The 16,911-nt window shown below is 35.0% G+C and overlaps 1 protein-coding gene across 2 annotated transcripts; it reads left to right on the top strand.

The window, feature by feature from the left end:
• Positions 1-298: 298 nt before the first annotated feature.
• Positions 299-16,680, top strand: LOC132179034 (NADH dehydrogenase ubiquinone complex I, assembly factor-like protein (DUF185)). 2 transcript variants are annotated; one of them, XM_059591652.2, is made up of 14 exons: positions 299-385; positions 478-518; positions 622-733; positions 1,613-1,695; positions 4,712-4,777; positions 5,667-5,767; positions 7,762-7,880; positions 8,531-8,571; positions 10,575-10,663; positions 11,557-11,734; positions 11,813-11,929; positions 12,771-12,815; positions 15,158-15,286; positions 16,057-16,680. In XM_059591652.2, exons 1-14 carry the CDS (start codon positions 328-330, stop codon positions 16,189-16,191), a joined length of 1,314 nt encoding a protein of 437 aa, XP_059447635.1. In that variant the 5' UTR covers positions 299-327; the 3' UTR covers positions 16,192-16,680. The 2 variants fall into 2 exon arrangements, with proteins under 2 accessions (XP_059447635.1, XP_059447633.1); XM_059591650.2 differs by having other exon boundaries at positions 448-518.
• The last annotated feature ends 231 nt before the right edge of the window (positions 16,681-16,911 follow it).

Raw genomic sequence — 16,911 nt, 5'->3', positions numbered from 1 at the left:
ATCAGCTTTTAAATCAATACTTATATAAAATAAAAAAACACTAATTTTTATTGCCTTGTCATCTCAATTGTATATATATATATATATATATATATTTTAAAAATATATATATTTATTAGTTTATAAATTACTAGCAGAAGGTTGAGAATTGATGAAGAGTTCAAAATCTTCCCCCAAAAAAGGGCAAAAAAAAAAAAGAAAAAGAAAAGAAAAAGGAAATAAGAACAAAAAAAGCAAGGCAAAAATAGAAAATAAAAACCCTGAGGGGTTTAAGGCTCGCATGTCTTCAACAAAACAAAGAACCCACCTGAGACCAGAGCTCAAGAAATGTTCTCTCGCACTTTCACCGCCAAAAGGCTTCCTCTTCTCTTCTTCACTCCCAAAGGTATACTCTCTTTCTCTCTCTCTCTCTCTCTCTCTCTCTCTTTCACATTCATTTCTCTGCAGTGATTCCATCTGAACCTTTACTTTTTGAAGCCCTCTTCTCCACTCACATTGTGGGCGACAAACCGATCCTCGTAAGCCATTGGCCTCTGCTTCTCCCATTTTCTCTATCTTGCCCCTCATGTTCTGCTAATTCAAATGATGGGTTTCTTGGAAAATTGCTTTTCGATTGGGCAGGTTCGGGATTTCATACATTCTGCGCTTTACGACGCAAAACATGGCTACTTCTCTCAAAGATCGGGGTCAGTTGGCGTGCTCGAGAAAAGCATTAAGTTCAATCAGCTCGAAGGTGCTTATAGCATTTCTGATTTCACAATTGGATGCATTTTGTTAGAATCTTTTTTTTTTTTTTTTTGGTGTACATTGTGATCTGGGTTTTGAGGAATTCATGCGTAATTCAAGAAAAACGATTGAATGAATTTTCTATAAGCTTTTCTGCTATTGGGTTTATGTAATTATGCTTAATAATTAATAAATAATGTTGGAATGAATTGATTTTCAATGTAATGGATATTGAAGAGAACCCATTTGTAGAATTATAGTGGAGTTGATCAAATGGAGGAGTGCTTTTGGAGTGTTTGTAAAGGCCAAATGTATTTTTTAATCAATGTCAGAAGTTGTCTGAGAGGGTAACAAAGTTAGTTATGCTGTATGGTAGAGGATGCCTGTAGTTTAGAAATGAGATATTGGAGAATCTACTGTAATTGAATTTAGTTTCTTGAGGTGGATGTGTGGCAGTAATGTGGAAGTCTGAATGTTTGCGGGAAGGTTAAAATAGCAGAAAAGGACAATATCGGAGAAATTTCTATATGATAGATACTCTTTTGTTAGGAAGATCAGTATATGGGGTAGTCAGGAATGGTGCAATTTAAATTGGAGAGTCACAGTAGGGAAATGACGAAGGACAAACGATTTGAATCTTGGTGATGCACTTTTCAATTATCCAGCTTCTGTGAGATATCATAGTTGTCGCCTCTGTGACTCTGCCATATATTACTTATCAGCTGAATGCTTTTAAAATATGCACCTTTGTTTATGGATTTACAAAATATTTCACACTTTACTCAAGATACTCTTCTCCAATCCAATATTTAATAGAAATGCTAGACTGTTGGCAGTGCTTGAAGTCGGCATTGACCTAATACACTGAATATTTTGCATATTTTAGGTAGAAAAGCTTATATGAAATACCTGGATGATATATACAAGCGGAGTGACATAGCATGGTTTACTCCTGTGGAGCTTTTTAAGGTACTCTCTCTCTCTCTCTCTCTCTCTTTGACGGCATAAAGATTCAACCTCATATAACTAAAATAAATTAGGTCCTAAATTTCTTATAATTTTCATTTACTCATTTTTCGCTAAGGATAATCTTGTTATTGTCTAACACTATTTCTGAGTAATTTTCCAAACAAAGTTAGTTTCAACCTTTTGCTTATCCTTTCTCTATCTTCTTCGACTAGTTAGTTTCGTAGCTGCTCAACAATATTTGTTGTAAGGTGGTAGATTTGTTTTTGATGAATTGTAGGCTGGTAGAGAAATATACAGGAAATACCAAAATGGTCATGGTCTAGAAGCTAGTAGTCTTGTATTTTTTTTTTTTTTTTTCCTGCTTCTTTGTCCTGTTATAACTGTTTGGTCATGCCGTTACAACTTTTTGATTGGATCACTAAATGGAAAATTAGTGCAGTTCTTTATAAAACATTAAATATGAAAGATAATATGTGACGATCCAGGGAAAACACTAACCACATCCGCATTATTACCCCAAAAGAACTAGTCAATCTGGAGCTCCCTAAAATCACTTATAAAGTTAAATCTCACATAGTAAGAACCAATGAGTATCTTTATAATTTACTCACTCTATGTGGACTATTCATCTTTCAAATGTGGGATTGGAGTGTTATAATCCCCCTCCCTTAAATCCATGATGTCCCTATTAGATGTACATTATGTAGTGTTCTAGTACCACACGACATTACTAGGTTCTGATACCATTTGTAACGAACTAGGGAAATTATTAGTCACATCTACACTATCACTATAAAAAGACTAGTCAATTTGGAGCTATCTATAATCACGTATAAAGTCAAGTCTCACATAGTAAAGAACCAATGTGAGACTTAACACCCATGGGTACCCTTGTAATTTATCCACTCTATGTGGGCTATTCATAGGGCTGTTAAGTGAGCGAAGCGTCTCGCGAGCAAGCTCGGGCTCGGCTCGCATAAGCTCGGCTCGTGCTCGACTCGAATATTAAATGAAGCACTTCATGAACACAAATCCTAGCTCGAATATTAAACGAAGCAAGCTCGGCTCGACTCGGCTAAGCTCGTGAACAGCTAGTATAAGCTCGAGTGTGTGTGTATATATATATATATATATATATATATATATATATATATATATAAACTAAGTAATACATAATCTAAGTAATACATAATTAATTATAAATCTCATAATTATTAAAACCTTAAAATTACATTTATATTTAACCATTAGAGAATGAAAAATTCTAGACCCTTCGTGATCAAAGAGAGAGAGAGAGCAATCATTAAAAAGACCTCGATTTAATTAGAGCATATCCAAACGAAAGGAAGAAGAATCAAGCAGAAACTATTGAGGAAGATTGCGAAAGGCATAAATTATTGAAGAATCAAACAGACTCAAACACTATCACTACCTGTCTGGTGAGTGAGAGTGAGAGAGTGGGAAACGAGAGTTTAGGTGGAAGATCCGTTGTGACTGGTGAGGGGAATTGAGAGAGAAACGTTAAAAAAATATTTTTTTGTAGGGGGCGTTGTCCCAATGCAGTTTGAATGCAACATGTTAACTTGTCCCACATTGTTAAGAAAACATCAATCTCCAAGTTTGCTTATCTATAAAAGAATGCATATCCTCTCTCTTTGAAACCAAATGTCTTGCTGTATTGACTCAGGCTCCATACTCGACTAGTCAGGCTAAACAAATGCTCATATGCAAACTAACTTCTTAAGCCGTTTAAGAGTATTTGAAGTTAAAAAAAAAATTTAAAACAAAAATATTAAATATAAGAGCCAGCTCGCGAGCTGGCTCGGCTCGACTTATTATTAGCTCGAGCTCGATTTTTTTGGCTCGCCCTTAAGCTCGACTCGAGCTCGAGCTCGAGTAAAATTTAAACGAGCCAAGCTTGAACAAGGGAAGCTCGCTCAAGCTCGGCTCGTTTACACCCCTATTCAACTCTCCAATGTGAGACTAAGGTGTTACATATTAAGTTTTTTTGGGACCAAAGAGGAGAGTATAGGAAACAAACATTATTCACCCAGAGACTGATGTTAGTAGGGAAAAATGAATGTGTGCCTTTACATGTCAATCTAAATAATCATGGTTTTAGAAGTGAAATAGTATTTTCTGCATATAAAGGATAATGATGGAGTCTCCAGGAATCTGTAAAGGATCATGCATATGTGCCAGTTGAATAGGAAAAAAATGCAAGTAGTACAAATAACATTACATTATTATTTCTAATTAATTCTTTCATATAAACTCTACAATGTTACCCGATGATTCAAAGGATCTAACTGATTTTGTACGGCATATTGATCCATATTCTTGCTTATATTCATTGGATCAATATGCCATACAAAATCAGTTAGATCCTTTGAATCATCGGGTAACATTGTAGAGTTCATATGAAATAATTAATTAGAAATAATAATGTAATGTTATTTGTAAGACTTGAATTTTTTTTCCAATGAATATAAGCAAGAATATTCTTGCTCCTTTCCTATCTATGGGTTTTTGTGAAATGTGCTTTTTTTTTTTTTTTTTTTTTTTTTTTTTTTTTTCTGAATTGTTAGTGGTGATATTTGGCCTTGTTCGACAATTTTGAGTGATTTCTAGTTATGACAGAAATATAATTTTCATACCAACCAAACAAGTGAAAACATTTTTGACATTATTTTCAGGATAACAACCAAACAATGGAAAACCAATGATTTTCCCCAAAAATATTTTCGACCAAATCGTTTTCCCGTAGAAATTATTTTACGTTGAAACAAAATGCAGCCGTAGTGCAATCACAGGCGTTAAAGTGGAACATGATTACATGATTGGCATTTTATTAATTTTCTATACTCTATAGTGGTCACTGTTGAATGAAATCTTTCATTGTGCTTTAAATCTGTCCATGTGAGGGATTCAGATTTCTTTTTGTTTCATATGCCTTTTAAGTATATATATTTGGTTTCTACTTTTAGTTTTATTATGAAATTTTGCTTTTTGTTAGCCTTGGTATGCACATGGAATTGCTGAAGCCATACTGCGAACTACTAATCTTTCAGTTCCATTAAAAGTAAGCTCCCTCCGGTTCATAACCTCCTACCGCATTACATTACATTCTTATTGCGTGTGTATTTAAGTTGATCTGAACTTCCATATCTATTTCAAGGACATATATCATCTCGTTTACTTTCTTAGCTTTTTTGAACATATTATGTCTCTCCAAATAATACTTTTAGCATGTTCGCAAACCTATTGCAGTTGGAAGCATGAGAAGAGATAAATTTACTTCAATTTCTGTCGAAGTCTAAGTTTCTTAGAGGGAAATAAAGGCAAAAAAAAGCAAATCCTAGAGTTCTTGAATCTTGAAGGAAGGAAAAAGGCAAATGTTCTATTATTAAAAGTCAATTGTCTTACAATGATGTGATGATCTTCTTTTAACAAGAAGACCAAACCCTAAAACCCTTGGAACAATAAAGCATGACCCTTAATTTAGATTAGTCCTAACTGCATATAATCAAAATAAACCAAAAAGACTCAAATACCTTTAAATAACCTAAAATGCTTCAGACTAATACCATAGTATTTGTGCTACAGTACTGTGAACAATAATCTGCTACAGTATTATGAACAGTAATCATGATCTATGTATTTGGTTAACTTTTAGCTTGCCGTCCTGCATCAGAACATTTAGTTATTAGTTACCATAAAAGAAAAATATGAATCACTTAGTTACTAGTATATAATGTGTATCCTGTTTAAACTTCTCTTCGTTTTTGTGAACCATGTGTCATACAAGATTTTGGATTTATCTTTATAATCTTAAATTAAAATATTTATTCAGTTGGAAATCATTATGCCATTAACTGATCCCTCCCATTTTTCTTTGTTTGTGCATTTATCTTCTTGTTCGATACATTAAATCTAAAAGTTGATTTTGCTGTTTTATAATGTGCACTCAGATATATGAAATTGGTGGTGGATCAGGAGCTTGTGCGAAGGGTATAATGGATTACATTATGTTGAATGGACCTGATAGAGTTTACAACAACATGACTTACATGTATGTGCATTGAGCATACCTCTATTTACCATAATATAAGTTAGATATTCATATGCTAACCCTAATGTTATACATGCTACCCTCATGATACATGAATCCACATGGTTCCTCCAAACAATGGTTTCTGTTGCATTATATTTGAGATACTAGTTATGTATTATGTAATTCAATGTTAGGCCAGATTTAATACTCAGGTAAACATCTTTTGCATGAATAGGAGTTATTTCAAGAAAGGTTATTGCCTTTTTCTGCAAGTCTTTGTACTTCTTTTTTTTCCCTTTTCTTTTCTCCTAGTCAAGATCTAAACTTAGGCCTACCTGAGCCTCAGCTCACCATTCATTACCTGAGCCTAGGCATGGCAGGACACTCTTGGTACTTAAATTGTAGTCCTTAGACCATGTACTGCAGATGTGATGTATATTACCTGCCCGTTTGTGTGTGTGCGCACGAGGTCCATGTAACTGAAACCAAACTGAACTTTTGTTATCACATTCAGTTTTTTTTCTTAATAATTAAAATAAAATTTTTCAATAAAGGAGAAAACTCAGGTACACAGGGAAATTATTAAAGGTACTCCTAAAGAATTTCAATCTACTGGACACTTCCTAAAGCAGTCATCCAATCATACAATGATCCAAAATATAAAGACTTAATAACATGTTGAGTATGTTCTACACCACCAAATGTTCTGCTATTTTTCTCTCTCCAAATTGTTCACATTGCACAAAATGGAACAATATTTGAAATTTTTGTGCTCTTACGATGGCTAAAATCCCCTTGCCAATGTGCAAGCAGCTGAATCATGCTATTCAGCATTACTCATAAGACACCAGATAAGGAATACACAAACATCGAAATCTCTTTTGTCACCAAACAATGTAGTAGAGCATGATTAACTGATTCCCTGCTGCTTTTGTACATACAGCACAAATCTATGATCAATATATTCCTCCTACTAAGATTGTCTTGTCTACCATTAGAATCTTTTCCAATGCTGCTGTTCATGTGAAAAGAGCAACCTTCTTAGGCACCTTATCACCGTACACTCTTCAAAGGAAACTTCACAACAACATACCCTTTCAAAGCAATCATAAAATGATGGACCTTCAATTTTTTAGACCTTGTCATTTTTTAATATCTTAATTTGAGATTATAAGACCCCAAGGGGTAGTTCAATCGGCTAGGGACTACACCTCGTGAAGTAGATGTCACTAGTTTGAATCTTCTATTCCCCATTTTCTTGGGGCCAATTATTTATCTAAAAAAAAATTGAGATTATAAAATCAGCATTTTTATATATTCTAATATTTTAGAATAATGAGCATGTGTGTTGCCCTCAAATAAAAAAATTCAAAAGAATTAAAAACTAACCAAAAAAAAAGACCCATGAGGGGTGGCCACCCCAGGTACTTGGGGGTGGATTGACCATCCTTGAATCACATGGGGTGGCCGGTCCACCTCCTAGGGTGTGACTTGGCCACCCCTTAGGGGTGGTTTGGCCACCAAGAATCACCCCCAACCACCCTAGGGGTGGCTAAACCACTTTTTTTTTTTTTGAATTTTGAGGTTTTTGTTTTTGTAACTTCAAGGGTATTTAAGTAAATTTAGTTTCTAAACTGAAGGTATTTTTGTCATCTCATGTTAAAAATTGGAACGTGCATGTCATGTGTTCAATTTTTCTATTGAATTTAACACGCTTGGCTAATGGAAGGGGTTTTTTTGCCAACGATTGGTAGTTGGAGGGGCTTGAGTATGATGATAGTTCGTGGGGCAATGTGTAAATGAGTGGTAGTTGAGGGGGTTTAAGTGTAGTTATACCCTTTTTTTAAAAAAACAAAAAACAAAAAATGGTCATTGTCATCATTGAGTGTTTTGAATGCACCTACATAAGTCATTGGCAAACCCGCCTTCATAAATTTCTATTTATGTTATTCTTATACTCTTGTGCTAAGATCTATAATCAGTAGTGACTGCAATCACATATGTAACTGCAGCTCAGTGGAAATCAGTCCTTCATTGGCTGAGATACAAAGAGAAACTGTTGGAGAAGTTCGTAGTCACTTGTCAAAGTTTAGAGTAGAATGCCGTGATGCCGCTGACAGGAGTGGATGGGGTAAGTTGTCTTTACATGTTCTTCTTTACTTTGGATGCTTCTGATAGGACTCAGTTCGTGCAATTTGTGTACTTAAACTTCACAGAAGTGATAAACACTCTTCTATCATTATCAAAATAAATAGTACATTTGCCCTAAACTTTTATATTTCTCACATTAACATGTGTTAGATTGCATATATATTTTAAGCTTGGTCACTCCACCTCAAAGACTCTCATAGATTGTCTTATTTCTCATCCTACTTGAAATGTTTCTATAATTTTTATATCAATAGAGCAGATTAACTACTGTGAGTCATCATGCTCCTGGTAGATTTGTGCACCTATGGATACACTTCTAAAATATTCTGAAAACAATTAGAATTCAACAGTTCAATATGCACACACATCCAGAGGGTTCCAAAGGCATACAGACACACCTCTTAGCAGCAGAGACATGAACAAACTGGCCAGAAGCACACTGCTGCCTAATCAAACAAGTAACAAAATCATCAGCCAATCACAATCCCCCTTTCTGAGCAGTTTACTGCTGCAATTGCACTATTACCAGTTATTCTTTATGCTTCGCATGCATACTTTTCTCCATAATGTGCAGCTCTTACATATCTATCATAATGTTAGAAATGAAAGCTAGTTTCTGTTTATTAACAGGAGATGTGGAGCAACAACCATGTTGGGTAATAATGCTTGAGGTATGTTCTATCTTTGATTTGTTTCAGTTTCATCTAAGTGACAAAATGTTGCTACTAGAGTTTATTAATAGTAAATTTTGCAAAGTATCCAAAGTTAAACGTACTTGGTTCCTGCCAAATACTGCTATTTTCTTACACGTTTCATGTTTCTTACATATTGATGCATGTGAAACATGTGATTGTTTTTAGAGAGTTGAAGCAAATATACTTATCAAAAAAGAGTTTAAGCAATATCGTGATGGACATTTGAAAACCTAAATTTTCTTCACATACTTCACATTGCTAAGGGAGCTATAAAGTAAATTGGCCAAGAATTTAATGTTGATCAACACACTGCACCTACCAAATATTATGGTTTTACGAATATCTTGCATGTTTCGACTATAACAATCTCAACTTCAATATTGCCAAGCCAATAACCTGTCCTCTCGGCCACATGTGTCAGCAATCCACCATAATATGTGAGAGCCTTCTTGCACAAGTTCCCAAGCAAGAACAGCACCACAAACTCTACCTCGAACCTTTATGAAACAACCATCTCTAATGGTCGCTAAAGAGATCATGCTTGACCACAATTTCCGTTTCGTAAATCCAAAATTGCAAATTATTTATTTTTGATTAACTTCGTACAGGTATCATATGTCAATTTACACCATAAATCCTTCTCTTTGCCAACATGGCAAACTAAAACTAGAACCACCGGCATTGAAAAAATAATTCCAGCTACAAACAAGCCAACCAACATGACCAATGTCCATCTGTAGCTACCCCTGGTCAACTTCTCCAGTCCCTTAGTAATTATTTTTTCTGATTTTCTTGTTCTATTTTCTTTTTCGTCTTAGACGTTCATTTGTATACTTCCAGTGTATTAGGGTTATGCCCCTCTGCGCTTTTTGATATATACAACGTTACTTATCAAAATAAAAAAAGAAAAACAACTCTAGTCAACTCTAAGAGGGACCTGTGTTGTTAAACTCGCGCCTAGGTACACTTAAAGTGGAAAGAATAAAGCTCCAAAAGAAAATCACTTCTTGATCTTAAAGCAAAGCTCATTTAATAAAGCATAGTTAAAGCACAACAAGTGCACCTTTTTTTTTTTTTTTTTAAAGTGTAAAACAGCAATTTTTTTTTCTTTTGAATGATGTATATGATTCATTTAGAAATAACTATTGATCATTAAGCAATTAAGAATGACAATGTACTAGGAATAGACACTCTATTTTCACATGCTTTTCAGTTATATTTTGTAGAACCACGTGCTTAATTTTGATGATCACTACCATGGTTGGGCATATTTAAGAAAACATGAGAAAATCTGTTGGAATGCGCAGGTCAATAGTCTATCATGTAGAAATTTGATTCATTGCTGCCTTTTGCTAATTTCGTTTGGATTTATTACGTATACATTTTAAGAATTTTAAATAGCCTAAGTAGGAATCGCAGGCCAGCAACCTACAAGTTGCACAACCCTCTGATCATATGAGCTAGTAGGCCAAGTAAATCACTATCTGATTTTTTAAGCATTTTTATTCTATCTTATGAACGTTTCTTTTGGAAATAATTAAACATTGTAATTCAAAAAAATGTGAACTTTACTTCATTTAGCTATGCACCAAAGAACTATGAGGCCTTCACACTTAAGTGCACCTTGAGCTTTTAACAACATTGAGATGGATATCTTTACTCTCCCACAGCAAGGTGTTTAGTTTTTTATTTTTGTCTAAGCAAGGTGTTTAGTTGGTTGAAGAAAAGTTGAATTAGTGTCATTAAGGGCATCTAAACTAAACACCTAATTTTCTCAATGTTACTTTGTTGCCTCATTGCTGAAATTGTTTGTCATAAGAATCTCTATGTGTATATATGCATGCCCATGTTGCAGATGAACAAGGAGGGCGGATAGGGGTTCCGGCGTGTGGCTTTTCATGCTTTTTGTATATTATATGGGTGGACATTGTTGATCATATTTGTCCCAAAAGGAAAATTTATTAATTTATTTCTTACAGGTGCTTGATAATCTTCCACATGATCTTCTCTATTCAGAAAATCAAGTTTCTCCTTGGATGGAAGTATGGGTTGAAAAGCAACGTGATAGGTACAAAGTATGCAGGCACCCAGAGATATCTTTAAAATGCTTTCTTGCAACTTTTATATTTTTGTTTCACACATAATGACATGGTATTGAGTTGCTTCATTATCTTTCAAGCTGAAACACGGCATAGAAAGAGGTCGGGGAATTTCTCAATTGAGGATTCATGGTGAAATGGTTATCCAGTCTTGATCTAACCTTAACATATTATATGCATACAAATGCACGTACCATTGTCAGTCTTACCTTCTTATGCATTTTTATGATATCGGCCTATATCCTTTTATATAGACTCAGGATGCTAAACATTCCCATCAGATAGAAAAGGAGGGTTCTTTCCTTGAACATCTTACTTTCTGATAATTTCATTTTTCCATTCTGACTTGCAAAATACTCTCTTTTCAAAAGCGTAGCTCATCTTTTATGTAGCAATTCATGGAGGTATCACATTTTTATAAGCATTTTACATGTTTAAATACTATCAATGATTGTGATAATTTAATTTTACAATAGTTGGAAGCAGGTTAAGGTTTTGAGGATTTGTAACTCCACCGCAGCCTTCTAGCTTATTAATGACAGCTAATAAAGTTTTTTGAACTTGAGTGATAAATCTCTGTGCAACTATGACCACAGAGGTCAAGAGCATGGTGCGTTGTGGCTTGCCATATCATCTATTCAACTTGTGGGGAAATTCCAATTGTTTTGTTGACAACTTATCTTTTCATCCACAAAATCAGGATTAGGATCGGTATACTGTTTCTGCTTATGTTTTATTCTGGAAGGGGCGTTTGAGAATTATGTTTGCCTTATGCCTGAAAGGCCTGCATGTCTTCATGCTTTGTCAGCTGTGGGACACCCTGAGTTAAATCCACACTGATCTAAGTTTCTTCTTTTAATAGGGAAACACTCTCTGAGTTGTATAAGCCATTACAAGACTCCCTTATTAGGCGGTGCATTGAGATTATTGACTTGGACAAAAATCCTAGCAATCAAAGCAGTGCAATAAAAATGGCAAGAAGCATTTGGTCTAAAGTTTTGCCCAAACCTCAAAGGTGTTGGCTACCAACTGGTTGCTTGGTAAGAGAAATGTTTGGTAGGTCTCTTTTTCTTCAATATTTCCTACTTCTAACAGAAATACTACTTCCATAATTGCAGAAACTACTAGAGGTTTTGCATGAGGTGCTACCGAAGATGTCTTTGATTGCTTCAGACTTCAGTTACCTACCTGATGTGAAGATACCAGGTGAAAGAGCTCCATTGGTTTCAACCAAGGCATGTTCTTTTTCTTATTGTAATTATTATCAAGGCCCATGCCTTGTGATAATATTTACAGCTCTTTCTTTTTAATGTATTTGCGTTTGTTGGTAGGCATGACATCAATGTGGCTCATTTTGAAATATAATGGTTTTACCTGAATCTGTTTATATATGCTTCAAATTGAAGGCTGTGTATTTATCTGCCCAAATTACATATGTCAATGTTTAACTAATCCATGTCGCTCTTCCATATTTAAAGAAGGAAGGGGTCTTTGGGGGGGGTGTTCTCTATTCATATCAGCTCGTATGTCCATAATTGTTATTAAGTGAGTGTTCAAAAATCAGGAGTCCCTATTCGTATTGATGGAAAAGGATACTCAGTAAGCTTTGAACTTATCACTTCTACTGTAAACCTTGTGGCAAAGCAACTGCTTCATTCTATATCTTCAAACCACTAGCTGCATAATTTTGTTAATTGAAACGACTTGACTAACATTTATACATAGTGACTAAATTGTTAAGTAATCAAGGATGATCCATTGAGCAAAAAAACAGATAGTAATATCGGATAATTGAGCAACTGCTGAGTCATTCTTCTTTCCAAAAAATATTTTCCCTAGTTCAACTGGTTTGTGGGACATCCAAATTAAGAACTAAGAAGTCCATGGGAGTTCTCATTTCCCACCTGATCCTAAAGAGTAGAAAAGTAACTGTTTGAAATTCCTAGTCTTATATTCTTGTTGTCATCGAAGCTTATTTATTTTAGTTTTTCGAAGATGGCGAACACAATAGCATACCAAAGACATGAATACCTGCCAACAATTTTAGTTTGACCCTGTTTACCTTCCGATCTGCAGAAAGATGGAAGCAGCTTGGACTATGGCAGTTATCTGGATGCAAAGGTGTGGTAATTTTTTCATTATTTTTATAATTATGTATTATCATATGCAATGCCTTTGATTACCTCAAATAAACTGCCTATGGTGAGTGCCTATTTTTTTTTCCTTTGACTAAGTGAACGAGAAGTTACATGTGAAAAGTTCTACTTATCAAAAAGTTTCTTGACCTGGTGAGGGGGGGGGTGACTACATCCTACTGAACAATCTTACCAATTAAAGGATTTTCACACACAGCAGTTCAATAAAAATTCCTAAGTGCCAATTGGTTAACTACAATATGCGAAAATATCCAAGATCAGGTATAACGTGTGGGTTATATACACGACAAATAAATGATAAGCTATTGCAAGAGTAATATGTCAACAATATACTACTGCTTACTATAATCAACATGTATTGAAAATAATCATCACACATGATGATTAGTTATGATGATTTTCTTTAGACTGAGATTTGTCGATTAGCTATGATGATTTTTTTGTTCGCTTTTCTCGTTCTAGTTAGGTGATTCCTGCTGTATACTTCCGGTATACTTAGAGGCGCCTTACGCTTTTAATAAGACTAGTTATTACTTATAAAAGGAAAAAAGAAAATAATCATCACATGACACAAGTGAAGTTTTTTATGAGAAAGCCCCATTGGAAAACCCTGGAAAATGATATCACTATTTGGGGAAAACATGTACAAGACTTACTGAACTTGCATATAGACTTATTCATTGACTCGAACTCCACAAGACTCAAGTTGTACTATTCACGCTTGTTCACCGACCAAAATTCCATGATCCTCGTTCTTCATTCATTGATATCACGTGTCAACTCTTCTATGTGTTCTCCATGTATGCCGACTCCTTAGCATCCTTGACAGAATCCTTCTATCTTTACTTGTCATAGTGTAGAAGCGATCTCTACATGTGGTTTTAGGTACTAAGATGATTTCTAGAGACAAACCACTTAAGAGAAAGAACTTAAATCTGCACACTGGTTTTGCATTCTCTCTCTCTCTCTCTCTCTCTCTCTCTCTCTCTCAAGCCTTCTTAATAGTTTTCAACGAATACCAAGTCTCTCTTTTTTCTCTCAAGAACACTCATAATTTTCTCTCTAATATGCTCTTCATTGCTCTATTGATGTTTAGACTAGCTAGCTAGCTAGCTTGTGAGGAGAAGAAGGTATTTATAGGGCCTTAAAAAAAATCCTAAATGCATGGAAGGATCCATCAAACATTTTTCAAATGATACTCTTGAGTTGAGCTTTTTATATCCACATTCTAATGGGATTTGACTGCATTTCTAGTTAGACAATCTGTTTCTCAGCCTGAGGTCACCATTCAAGTGATAATATTACTGTTCAAACTCCAATTAACAGTTTGTGAAAATTTAAGCCTACTTTTTTCAAAACTTTAACCATTCATTATTCAACTCACGTCATTTTAAATTTAAAGTTGAAGTTCTAGGTTTCTAAGTTACTTATCATCCTAGATAATTTTTTGATGAATACTTACCATCTTAAATAATTGAGATCAATTTGTAAGTTCATGACGGTGTCCTCATGAGGACATGTGATAGACTGATAGTTCTTCAATTCGTGTGTGACGCAAGTCACTAGACTTAGACTTAGACAACACAGCTCCTATTGTGATAATTCTTCAAGTCAACAGAATATGCCAACACAATTTATAGACTTGACAATGTGGATAATATTGCCACTTAATAATTAATGTGCAAGTAAAGCTGGAGAACTAGAACCATTTGAACATCGACTTATGACGCTTTTTTGGTTAAGGGTCCAGTTGCTTACAAACTTATTTAATTATAAACTGCTTAATAAAAATACAAGCTGCTGCTTCTTCTTTTGAGGTCACTCCTTTGTATAATCCTGCTAAATTATCTGCTATCTTTCTTATTACCCTAATTTCAAATTGTAAAGAAATCCAAATAATTAGGATTATGAATAAAATCTTCCCATTGACAGCTAATATCAAATGTCCATATCAATCTGGACTGCCACTGGATGGTCCACCAAGGATCACCCACTAAGGTCAAGGGTCGGGTCGGGTCGGAGGATCTGAATACCTACAACCTGTGCACCAGATTGGCCTGCACAGCCCCTTTCTGATTCCCATCACTTCTCAAATTTCTTCCTACCAAATTAGCAACATCATTGTAAACCTACACAAAAAAGAGAACTTTGCATCCTATAGTTGAAAATGCAAAGTTCCAAACATCATACATCCAAAGCTCCATAAAGATTCCTTGAACTGAAAGTCTTAGCTACATCAAACAGTTTACTATTAGCAAAATGGTAATCTGATGGTCCATTTCATGCTTGCGGTCGTTTCTATTGCAGGGTGATGCTGACATATTTTTCCCCACTGACTTTTGGCTTTTGGAATCTATGGACCATTACTCTTCTGGATGGTTGAAATTGCACAAAGATAAATCATCCAAGCAAGGGAAGAAAAGGCGAACTATTACAGTAAGTTGGTTCTCTTAAAAGCAGAATTTCTATTTCTTTCAACCAAAAGATAAGAACTCAGGAGCACTAAATTCTGTTCAATTTGGCTTGCTTGTGCTCATGAATACATGGAAAACAATGCCCTTTTCTAAAGGAGAATCATTCTATCCACTATTCTTGCCCTTCTTTTCCAGACTAGCTCTCAACATTGGAAAGCTCATATAGTGCTATGATTGGCATATATTGTTTAGGAATTCTGGCCGTCATTGATGCCTAGAATACCAATCTTTCTAAACAGTGGCAACCATATCTATCTTTTTGTTTTTTTTGTTTTTGCTAAATGTATTAGGAGTTCTGTTACTGTTTGTTTTGATTGAAAATGAAATCGTGGGGAATGGAATTTCTAAGCCCTAATAGGAGAGGGTCTGTATCATGTGCAGTGTTGGGAGTGCCAATATCGATTAAAAATATGTAGCATAATATGAGATGAAAGATATGTGCACTGGCCATTATGTTTAGGGAGGCATCCAGGAAATGGGGTTACCGCTACTCGGCCAAGTGCCTAGAACAACCACTTCATTTTACTTTTCAAGTTATCCCATAATTGTTAGCAAAGATATGTTAGTCTAACAAAACTGCAGAAAGGAAACAGTTGCATTTATTGTCTGGAAATTTCCTTCTAGATCTGCCCTTATGATAAAATCAGCCTCAATGCTTATCTAGCTGACCATTATTCTGATATTTTCTATCTGCTTTTCTGTATACATAAATTATTTTTTCAATTGGTGTAGCTTGATACATCATCATTCATGGAAGAGTTCGGCGTGCCGTCAAAGACAAGAACAAAGGACGGATACAACCCACTTCTAGATGACTTTAAGAATACAAAATTTTATCTTAGCGTCCCAACACATAACACTAAATAGACGGTTGGCATCAGATCAAATTCTTGATATCTGGCACCCACACCTCTATTTCCAAGGATGCTTTCTGGTTGAGAATATCCGGGGGTGCTTAGTCTTTGAAGAGAGGGATAAAGCTTTATGAAGCAAGAGTTCTGTTGGCATCCAAGAATTGATTTGATGGAGTACTCTTTTGTTACATGTTTTAATTCAAAGGGGTGTTTATAATTGGATTGGATATGATTGCACAAATAAGGGCGCCGTGCATTCAAAATCGACACAGCCAAGCGGTGAAAGGTGCAGAGAGATGTTGCTTTCCTTGTATGAGAATGAATACCACTCAAGGGCACTTGCAATGCATGCGCAAGATGAGAAGCAAGATATGCAGAGGTGGGCTTAAGCATAAAATAGAGGGCTCTGGTGGCTAGACCCTTTCAAACTTTGCTCTCAAGGTTACCAGCATTTCAACTTTTCTTCAACCTTGTCAATTAATAATAAGCATACGTTCTTTTCTGAACAGGAGTTCCATGGCAATTTATGCAATCTATGCAATAATTATAAGTTACATGTTACAGAAATATGAGTTGAGGAGCACACATTATAGCAATTAATTCTTACTAAAAAAAACTAATAAAATTATAGTGTTATACTTCACACTCATTTATCACACTTATTTTACACCAGATTATATAACATGTTTTAGGTGCCATACACTTTTTTCTTAAGTGGTAGACATCGTAAGTT

The sequence above is a fragment of the Corylus avellana genome, chromosome 4 (genome assembly GCF_965113065.1).
Source record: "Corylus avellana chromosome 4, dhCorAvel1.hap1.2, whole genome shotgun sequence".
NCBI classification, from domain to species: domain Eukaryota; kingdom Viridiplantae; phylum Streptophyta; class Magnoliopsida; order Fagales; family Betulaceae; genus Corylus; species Corylus avellana.
Note: the sequence above shows the minus strand (reverse complement) of the source record. Positions and strands in the feature narration are given on the sequence as shown.

Bases quoted from the DNA above. Each gene is read 5' to 3' on its own strand.
- LOC132179034 (XM_059591650.2), top strand. From the start codon at position 328: ATGTTCTCTCGCACTTTCACCGCCAAAAGGCTTCCTCTTCTCTTCTTC. The intron at 4,778-5,666 runs GTAAGCTCCCTC...ATGTGCACTCAG, and splicing joins ATCTTTCAGTTCCATTAAAA to ATATATGAAATTGGTGGTGG. The intron at 10,664-11,556 runs GTACAAAGTATG...TTCTTTTAATAG, and splicing joins GTTGAAAAGCAACGTGATAG to GGAAACACTCTCTGAGTTGT.